Source organism: Sphaeramia orbicularis, chromosome 16 (genome assembly GCF_902148855.1).
Source record: "Sphaeramia orbicularis chromosome 16, fSphaOr1.1, whole genome shotgun sequence".
Lineage (NCBI taxonomy): Eukaryota > Metazoa > Chordata > Actinopteri > Kurtiformes > Apogonidae > Sphaeramia > Sphaeramia orbicularis.
In genome coordinates this window covers 46,571,384-46,581,767 of record NC_043972.1, presented here as the reverse complement: position 1 = coordinate 46,581,767, position 10,384 = coordinate 46,571,384, and the positions used below count along the sequence as shown (strand labels likewise).

The following is a 10,384-nucleotide window of genomic DNA, read 5'->3' as shown; positions in this document are numbered from 1 at the left end:
CTTCCCAACCTCTGTCTTTGCTTTAACCCTCGGCCTGTCTTTCTTTCTTTCTTTCTTTCTTTCTTTCTTTCTTTCTTTCTTTCTTTCTTTCTTTCTTTCTTTCTTTCTTTCTTTCTTTCCCTGCAGGTGTGTTGCAATGTACATTTGTATGTATGTTTGTATACTGTTTTTGCTTTTTAACACTTCCTGTTTCCCTCTGTCCTCACAGGTTTGTACAAATATCTACATATTACAGCTGACAGATCACAGTGGATCTACAAATACAAAAGACATTTAGTAACAGACAGAAAATTGTTAAAATTGCACCTAATTTTCTTTAGACATTTCAGTTTATTCATATTTTTTGTTAAAGAATTTAACTGAGGGGTTTCTTTGCACTAAAAAAAGAAACAATAGGAGTTGTCATTATTTACAAGCATAATGTCTTTTTTTTTTCTTCATTAAACCAAGAAGAACATTTTCAGTCATTATTTATATGTTATTTTTTTCTATTATTTTACTTGAGATCACATTAAGCTGTATGTTATGGCCCCTGAACAAAAATGAATTGGACAACATTGACTGTTAATATCTTCAGTCATTTTTACATTTTGTAAATTCATCCCATGGGCCTGACTGGAACCTGTGGTGGGCCGGTTTTGGCCCCCGAGGCCGCATGTTTGACACCCCTGATCTAAAGTAAAGTGGGTTGATCAAAGGCTTATTAATAGTTTTTAGTTTTTTTTTTCTTTTTGTAAAGGGGTAGTTACTTCCGTCATAGTAGTTGCAGTACTGCACATTAACACTAGATGGCGCCCGCTAGAACAACAAAGAACAAGAAGAGGAGGAGGAGGAAGCTGAGGTTGGATATTTCCTCTTCTCCAGTTCTTCAAGTAAAAATCTGCGCATCACAAGGCTGTGAAAGGTAAGTAACTGAAACAGTTTGGTTCAGGTGACAGATGACCGGAATGTTTTATGAACTCCTGAATCTGTCATTTACTGACGAGTTAGTTTGGACACTTATTAGTGTGTGTTTTGCAGAAATAATGCATTTATATGGAATATCACTTTAGAAACAATCGACATCATGATTATGAAAGAGAAGTGTGTTTACAGTGAGAAAAATACGTGTTATTATTTAGGAGTGTGTCATCTGCTGTATTGAACATGTCTTCTATTAGAAAAGGCTGAGTGCTGCCCCAGGCCAAAACATCCCATCACACTGGGCATCACATTTCACTGACACAGTTAAAGTTTATGGACAGAACTAAGAGGAAAATAGGGCAGAATCTCCTAATGTTCTCTAATTGTTCAGATATGAGTTTGTGTTTTTCATGACGGTGGTTTGTGTTGGAGTCTGTTCAGTGCAGAGAACCTCGGTTCTGTTTCAGCATCAGTTTTGGTGTGTCACTGTTGGACACGCCCCCTGCGCTGTTCCCATGGTTCCCACTTCCCAGAAGCCTTATTTACACTGCAGGTTTTGTTTTTTTAAAGAACAGCACAGTTTACAATACAAAAATAGCTTTTTTTCATATCAAATATACAAAAGAGAAACATTTGCAATAGAAGACATTATATAAGTGCTTAATTACAGTCATGTATCAAAAGAAAGGAGAGAAGAAAAAGAGGAGAGGATAGATAGGAAAAAGAAAAAGAAGTATGCCAACTCATACTGGGGGGGTGTCAAAGTTCAGATGAATATATTAAGGGAAGTACAGATTTCAACAATTTTGATTGCCTTTCGCTTTTCAAAGTATTTAATTGAGAGCATGTATTGTTTGAAATTATTCTAAAATGCAGTAAAGCATGGCTTTTTTGCTGAGTATTTACAACAATGAATGTTTATTTACACTGTGTCAGCCCTGACTGACAGACAGCTGTGACACATGGTCCCTGAAGGCGAGGCCTCTTCCCTAACTACTTCAATCTACTTCAGGAGAACAGAGAAATATGTTTGTCTTCTCGTGGTGGCAAAAACAGGAACAAAGTTTGTTCTGCCCAAGACATTTCATGCTTCACAAGAAATCCAAGTGGTGAACTAGGTATTGACCACGTCCCACAACAATGGAATACATGTAAACAGTACTGCTTGTGCAGTGACAGTATCAGTATAAACCACCTTAGTGTGATTACTTCATTAGGAATAAAATTGATTTTAGAGATGGATTCATAATTTCATATTAATGTAAAAACAACCTGATTTTACAATATTATATAAACTTAATTTTCCTAATTATACGGCCCCTAATTATAGACTCTTAGAATCATCCAAATCATCTAAAATTGTCACTTAACTTTTTTAAATGTTATTTCTGTCTCCATATAACTCGGTGTATTTCAGTTTGGTAAATGATGATATAACAGTTTTGAGTAGCTCATGTAGTTTATTTTTAAGTCAAGTAAACCAGAATAACTGAAACTAAGTGAAGTCATTTATCAATTAAAGTGAAATGCAACTTTAGCTTAATGGACTGCTTTTCATCAGAAATTATGGGCAGCATCAGGTCCTGCAAAGTATTGTAAAAAAAAAAAAAAAAAAAAAAAAAAAAAAAAAATATATATATATATATATATATATATATATATATATATATATATATATATATATTTAAAATGTATTTTTGTGAAGAACTCAGTATGTGTGTGTAGTTGCCAAAGTTTCTAAATCGTCTTGTTTCCTGCAGTTTCCAGGAGTTGACAGGATGTCTGTGACCGTGGCAAAAGCAAACGGGGTCACCGTCTTCACGTTGACCTCTGACCCCAACAGTGCTTGTCCTCCACTGTGTCAGATCCTCAAGGGTCTCTGCTACAGCCCTGTGTGCTGCTCTGTGTCTCAGCCCCTTCGGAGGCTCCAGGGAACGTCTCAGTCAGTCCTGGGGGTCAGTCACACACTACAAATACACAAAGCATGAGTGAAAGGTTTACTGGAGCTTCATGTTATTTTCTTTTTACAAGAAAATAATGAAATAAAAATAAAATAAAATGTTTTACATAAACACTAAAAGCACCCTGAAATCATGAGACAAAGTGGTCCAACAGCTTTACTTCCCATTTAACTTTAATACTGCTAACTTAAGTAAAATGATAATATACAGGGTGTCCATAAAGTCTGTCTACAATTCAAAAAATTTATTGCAAAAGCAAATGAATAGACAAATCTGTGATGCACATTCAGTCAAAAGGTCAAAGGTCAACATTTGTAATACTTGATCTCTCATTGAAGAAAAATGGACCAATGATTCGATCGCACATGATTCCACACATTCACACAGGCTTTGTATTCGATTTTGTTTCAATAAACCATGATACACATGGAGTCTTTTCTTGAGGAGTAATCATTTTTTTGTTTAACAGAACCTATTTCATCAACAGGGTACCTGAAATACACAAATGCAATATGATTAAAAATTCATAAACTACTGAGAACAAATCTGATTAACATATCTCATCAATTGCTTTTGTAATTTTCATTCATTCATTATCTGAACCTGCTTTATCCTAACTAGGGTCACGGGGAGCCTATCCCAGCTATTTAAGGGCGAAGGCAGGGTACACCTGCCTAGAGCCAAACAGTCACTCTCACATTGACACCTATAGGCAATTTAGATTAACTAATTAACCTATCAGTGCATGTCTTTGGATGGTGGGAGGACGTGGGAGTACCCGGAGAGGACCTACGCAGACACGGGGAGAACATGCAAACTCCACACAGAAAGGTCCCACCCCCGTCGACTGGTGTTGGAATCGAACCCAGGACCTTCTTGCTGTGAGGCACGAGTGCTAACCACTGCACCGCCGTGTCGCCCGCTTTTGTATTGATTGACTGATTAACATTTCTCATCAGTTGCTTTTGTAATAATGTTTTTAAATTGTAAACAGACTTTGTGGACACCCTGTAGTTCATGTTTTTCCTTTTGCAGGCTTTGCAGATCATGATTGGAGCACTTCACATCGGGCTTGGAGCCATCCTCTGCTCTCAAGGTGAATACTTGACCTTTAGAATGCAATATACCGGGTATCCGTTTTGGCTCGGAGCACTGGTAAGCAAGCTGATGCTGTATTTTTATTTTGATTCTTTATCTGAATTTGTAATTTGAAGTGAAACCATCATCAATCTTTTGAAATCTTTTTTCCAGTTCATTTTCTTTGGAATCATGTGCATTTTATCCGAGAAGTTCCCCAGTCCATGTCTGGTGAGTGGTTCAACTGTATAACATGCTCATATTACCTGAAAAGGACATTTTGTTGTTGTTTATTGACATTAATATTTGTATTTCTCACTTGTATCATCACATATGAAGGCACCAGACATGAGAATGGCATGGATTCATGAAATTAGACAAACAGCAGTTTTCACACAAGACTCAGGGTGCTTTCACTCCTGCCTTGGTCAGCATGTTCATATGTTCATACATGTTCAGTTTCCTGGACCATGGACCAAACAGGTGGTCTGGTCAAACCAAAAAAGGTGGTCTCATACTGGATCAACCCAAACCATGGTTCTGTTAATTTATGAGCTGCAAAAACACTTTTGAAACAATTCTAGAACAACACAAATGAGTGCAATTAACAACACACCAACATCAGACACATGTCCATCTGAAAACCAGTCAATGTCAAGTACAGGAAGACTGAGCATGTGTGGATGATAGTTAGGCCGTAGGTACAGCACAACAAATATAACAGTAAAAACACAAAGTTATTTTAGACTTTCCAGTTTGAAAATGCTCTTACACACTCCAGTATTATGGAATCACAGGAGTGCCAAAATTAAAAGGAAATAAGTGTGGAAATAAAAAGAGAATCAGTAAAAGAAATTTGGAATTAAAAAGAGAATCAATAAAAGAAATGTGGAAATAAAGAGAATCAATAAAAGAAATTTGGAAATAAAAAGAGAATCAATAAAAGAAATTTGGAAATAAAAGAGAATCAATAAAAGAAATTTGGAAATAAAAGGAGAATCAATAAAATAATTTTGGAAATAAAAAGAGAATCAATAAAAGAAATTTGGAAATAAAAAGAGAATCAATACAAGAATCAATAATAAAAAAATATACAAATGCAGTCATATCATTGCTTTTGCTTATTCCATTTTGACATTGTCTTTACCATTTGCGTTTTGACATTGTCTTTACCATTTGCGTTTTGACATTGCTTTTACCTGATGGCTCAAGCTGTCAATCAAATGGCTGTGGGCGGGTCTTTCTGTCCAGGGTAACTAGTCGATACCTGATCAGACGATTCCGGCTTGACAGTGGCTATGCAGTAGCTATGTTTATGTGTTAGCTCTCAGCGCAGGAGACCAGAAGTAGCGTCATGGACAGGACGTAGACGCACATACACATTTATCTGTAGTACAAAGAGGGAAAGTTAAATATGGTTGATGTGGACGAATTGAGAAGAGGCGTTCAACGAGAATTATTAGCAATTGCTCGGTATGTGGAGGAAAATTTTCCAACGGACTATATTTTAAGGTTGGTGGAAGATGTAATGGAAAGTCTTGGAGAAATATCTGCACTGACGAATGCAGACATGGTTCTAGTTGACACGTGTATGTGTGTCTACGTCCTGTCCGTGACGCTACTTCTGGTCTCCCGCACTGAGAGCTAACACATAAACAGAGCTACTGCATAGCCACTGTCAAGCCGGAATCGTCTGATCAGGTATCGACTAGTTATCCTGGACAGAAAGACCCGCCCACAGCCATTTGATTGACAGCTTGAGCCATCAGGTAAAAGCAATGACAATAAGCAAATGGTAAAGACAATGTCAAAACGCAAATGGAAAAGACAATGTCAAAACGCAAATGGTAAAGACAATGTCAAAACGCAAATGGAAAAGGCAATGTCAAAATGGAATAAGCAAAAGCAATGATATGACTGCATTTGTATATTTTTTATTATTGATTCTTGTATTGATTCTCTTTTTATTTCCAAATTTCTTTTATTGATTCTCTTTTTATTTCCACATTTATTTCCTTTTAATTTTGGCACTCCTGTGACTCCATACAGTATTGCATATTGTGTTTCATTTTTTTAACAGTGATGGATGATACACACTGTCATTAAAGCTATACCTACCGATGTGGCATTTCTCACAGCACTTAGTAAAAATTTCAACATGAACAACCCGCCTCCCTCCAAAGCCCCGCCCGCTTCCCTCTGCCTGAGCTCTGACGCTCTCCTCCTCCCACCTGATGCACGTGGTGGAAGTGGAGGTGGAGGTCCAGTTCGCTTCGGCGTGTCCGCAGACCCCTCCCTCAGTAATCAGACACATCATCCACCTGCCGTGGCTCCTGTTTCATCAGTAGACCCTGTATTTAAGGTTCTGGTCTGTGCAGGGCTGGGTCAGTGTCTTCACTGCACCTCATCAGCTGGAAGATGAGGTGCCCAGGGGATGGGTGCGCACACTGTGATTGCGCAGCCTCCGCAAATTTTCCGTGGACATTTGAAGTTTCATAGTCATACATTTGTCATTCTACATAATCCTACATTGTGTGACACCAAGTACATGTACGTGTATGAGTCATAAAAGCTGAGCTTTGTGCAGACCTATCTGTGGAGTCCAGTACACCAGACTACTGGACTTTTATCTCCATCCTTTATTCACCGGGCTCCTGTTTGTTCCCCTTAGTTGTTGTTTCTGTTAATAAATCCATTTTTTCCCTTCCACATGTGCATTTCAGTCCTATCCAAACACAGAAATATGAGCAATATATGAGAATTGAACATTTTTTAGTTTCAATACCTGGTGGATTTCTTTCACATTTTAGTTTGACACACACATATTAGGAGCATTTTAAGATGACAAAAGAAAAGTGTAAAAATGCCACATCATACGGTATAGCTTTAAATAATCTATATCATAATACTGGAAGGGTCTCAGAGCGTCTGTGTGTGTATCGGCACGATTCTGACAAATTTAGACCTTTTTAACTGGCTAATTTGGTACCTACAACTGAGGAATAGTCCCATCTCCACGTTAAATATCTCGGCAAGTTGATGGGACCAATATTTTCAGAGATATTAGTCATTTTGGAATACAATAGCCTTACAACCACGGAAGCGCAGTAGCACGCTGTATGACGGGAAATTAAGTTAAAAACAGGAACGTCACATTTACTCCCTCAGTCCTGACATATTGGTGTTAACACTGGGGCCTGCAGCCTGGGCCACCGTTGAGGGAGGGTGAACATGACAAATTCATAAGGCCCAGCATTCCCAGGGGTGGGGTTGGCCCGGAGAGTTAGAGGACTAGTAAAGCATTTTCAGTGTCAGTTTCACTTGGATAATCATGGACTGCTGCCCCCCCCCCACTCTGACAATCACAGACCATACCTTGGTGGTGATATTTAGTCTGTTCTGAGTTGATGGATGAAGCATTAGAAAGAAAAATACATCTTGACAAGAACACCAGAACAAACATGAAAAAAGGATTTACAAAACCAAAATGTACCAGTTAATATGTTCTCATATTGTGGCCGTTCTACACTGATGACATATCCTTAGAATAGAATAGAATAGAATAGAATAAAATAGAATAGAATAGAAAGTGTTCTGCTCCACACTAGAAATGCAAGCATGTGTATTAACCAATATCAGTATCACCATATAAGATGTCATTTCACTGTTGGCAGAAATATTTATCTTTTATACCAGAGGCTTGGTGATTTATAAATTTTTTTTGCCTATTTTGCTTTTGTTTTTAGTTTTATCTTATTTCTTGTGAATAAACTGACAAGTCCTGTATTTCAGGTCATTGCCAATGTGATTCTGAACCTGGCAGGAGTTGCTTTTGCCATTACATCCATTGTCCTGTACAGCATCAACACTGGCAACTCTGATTACTACTTGGACGACAATCGATTTCCGGTCTGTGATAAATGTGTTATTAAATGTATTAGTATCCCATCCATCTTTACGTACAGTTTCTACACCTGAAGTCATATATTCTTGTGCGGCCCCACAATCCTTGGAGTTTCTAACATCCTGTTGGAAACTTCTGTGATCTTTTGTTTCACGTAGATCTGCAGATCAAGTGTCATTAACCCATAAAGACCCACTGCTACTTTTGTGGGACTTCCTATATATATATATATATATATATATATATATATATATATATATATATATATATATATATATATATATATATAATTTATTTATTTATTTTTTTGGTTCTCTATTTAACTTTTCTGAAGTGATTTATCAGCATTTATTATAATGTTATCCTCTGTATTTTGCAATTTTTCAGTGTAAATCAGGCATTTTCCTATGTTTAGCCCATAAAGACCCAAACATCCACTGCTGACCAAAATCATCTACTGATCTAAACTACTGAATACCTGTTGATCATTAATCCTATCAATATATGTAAATAATTGTTGTAAAATACAGTTTTTTGTCACATCCCTGTCTACTCTGCTCTTTCTCTCTCTCTCCCTTTCTTTCTCTCTCTCTCTTACTTCTCAGCCACACCTCCTCATTACTCTGCCTGTCACACCTCCTCATCAGTTTATCACTCTCACCTGTGAGCCCGGCTGGGCTCATTAGGTAGAGGGTATATATTCACCTCTCTCTTCTCTGTTCTCTGCCAGATTGTATCAACCATCGTGTGTTACTCTCCAGCGTTTTCTCCTGTCTGCTTTTCTGATCCTGACCCTGTTAGTTCCTGACCTGCCCTGCCTGCCACCTGGAGATCCACCTGCCCGCCTGTTTGACCACGTCTTCCTGTCTGAGCCCCCGGTAACCGACTAGCCCCTGTCTGACCACGTCTCTCCGCCTGACCCCCGGATACTGACCTGCCTTCTGTCCTCCGACCTCCTCTCCTGCCTGCTCCCTTCTGGTCTCGTTTGGATCTCCTGGTTTCTGACCCATCGCCTGTCTCTGGTTCACCTGTTGTCTGTCCCTTGTCGGTTGCTTGTCTGCTTTATAATAAAGACTGTGCTCACTGAGCACCTAAAACTGCACTTGGGTCCTCCGTTGTACTTGTTACAGTACAATCTGGCCAAAAAATGGACCCAGCAGACCGAACCTCGGAGAGGGCTCGCTTGGACCATGTGGAGCAGGGAGTAGCTGCTATCGCTGCGCAGGTCCACCAGCTGGCAGTCCTCATCACTCAGCAGGCGTCTCCCGTACCTGATCCAACGCCCCCGGCTCCGTATCCGTGTTCGTCGTCTGATTTCACGCCAGAGCCCCGGGTAGGGGAACCAGAACGTTACTCCGGGGACCCTGAGGGATGTAACCCTTTCCTGACGAACTGTTCTATTCTGTTTGCTCTTCAACCCCACACGTTTGCTTCAGAAGCTGCTAAGGTGGCCTTCACAATAAACCACCTGACTGGAAGAGCCCGACTGTGGGGGACTGCAGAATGGGAGAAGGGTACATCCGCCTGCTTCTCTTTTCAGACTTTTTCTGATGAGCTGCGCAAGGTGTTTGGACCCGTGTCACAGGGTCCAGACACCTCCGGAGGACTTATGAATTTAAAACAGGGGAGTCGTTCAGTTGCAGATTATGCAATAGACTTTCGAACCCAGGCCCGACTTAGCTCCTGGAACACAGACGCCCAGTGTGACGCTTTCCTCTACGGCTTAGCACCCCACATTAAACATCATCTGGTCTCTTTCGACCTACCACCCTCTCTCGATGGCCTCATTGACCTGACTACTAAACTGGACAGGCGTATGCAGGTGTGGAGAGGGGAGCAACGTCTGGAGAGAATGGATCAGGGCTGCTCCGCACGTCGTCTTGGGCCACCTGCTGACTCCAACCGCCTCTCAGAACCCTCAGCCACGGATGGGGGGAAACCCATGCAGATGGGGCACGCCAGCCTGTCTCTGGAGGAACGGGAACGTCGACGCCGTGATGACCTCTGTCTGTACTGTGGTCAGGCTGGACATTACGTCTCCGGGTGTCCGGAGAAGGAGGGTTTAACAGCCAGGAGAGGTATCCAGCTGACTCGGTCTCAGGTCTCCGCCTCCTTTTCCCGACCCCTGTTTCATGTCCAGCTTCTGCTAGCTGGAGGTCCTCTCACTCTGGCTGCCTTCATAGACTCGGGGGCGGATGTCAATCTCATCGATGAGGGGCTCATGAAGCAGCTGGGCGTGGACCGGATTCCTCTGTCCCGGCCAGTACCTGCTAGTGCACTGGATGGACACCTTCTGGGGACGGTCACCCATCAGACCTCGCCGATCCCCATGCTTCTATCTGGTAACCACTATGAGACAGTCCAGTTTAACATTTTAAAGTCCCCTCAGACCCCACTAATCCTGGGTTACCCCTGGCTTCGGCGGCACAACCCGCATATAGACTGGTCTACAGGGTCCATCCTGGGATGGAGCCCCGCCTGTGAGTCCATCTGCCTCCAGCAGAATCCTGGTCCAAAAACCCCTGCTAGTTCCTGTTCT

At 40.7% G+C, this 10,384-nt stretch overlaps 1 protein-coding gene across 2 annotated transcripts; it reads left to right on the top strand.

Moving 5' to 3' along the window:
* The first annotated feature begins 809 nt into the window (after positions 1-809).
* On the top strand, positions 810-8,881 carry LOC115435647 (membrane-spanning 4-domains subfamily A member 8-like). Of its 2 annotated transcripts, none has more exons than XM_030158217.1 (6): positions 810-904; positions 2,664-2,858; positions 3,900-4,019; positions 4,116-4,172; positions 7,734-7,850; positions 8,647-8,881. In XM_030158217.1, exons 2-6 carry the CDS (start codon positions 2,682-2,684, stop codon positions 8,725-8,727), a joined length of 552 nt encoding a protein of 183 aa, XP_030014077.1. In that variant the 5' UTR covers positions 810-904; positions 2,664-2,681; the 3' UTR covers positions 8,728-8,881. The 2 variants fall into 2 exon arrangements, with proteins under 2 accessions (XP_030014077.1, XP_030014078.1); XM_030158218.1 differs by having other exon boundaries at positions 8,576-8,785.
* Positions 8,882-10,384: the final 1,503 nt, after the last annotated feature.

Bases quoted from the DNA above. Each gene is read 5' to 3' on its own strand.
- LOC115435647 (XM_030158217.1), top strand. From the start codon at position 2,682: ATGTCTGTGACCGTGGCAAAAGCAAACGGGGTCACCGTCTTCACGTTG. The intron at 2,859-3,899 runs GTCAGTCACACA...TTCCTTTTGCAG, and splicing joins CGTCTCAGTCAGTCCTGGGG to GCTTTGCAGATCATGATTGG. The intron at 4,020-4,115 runs GTAAGCAAGCTG...TCTTTTTTCCAG, and splicing joins CGTTTTGGCTCGGAGCACTG to TTCATTTTCTTTGGAATCAT.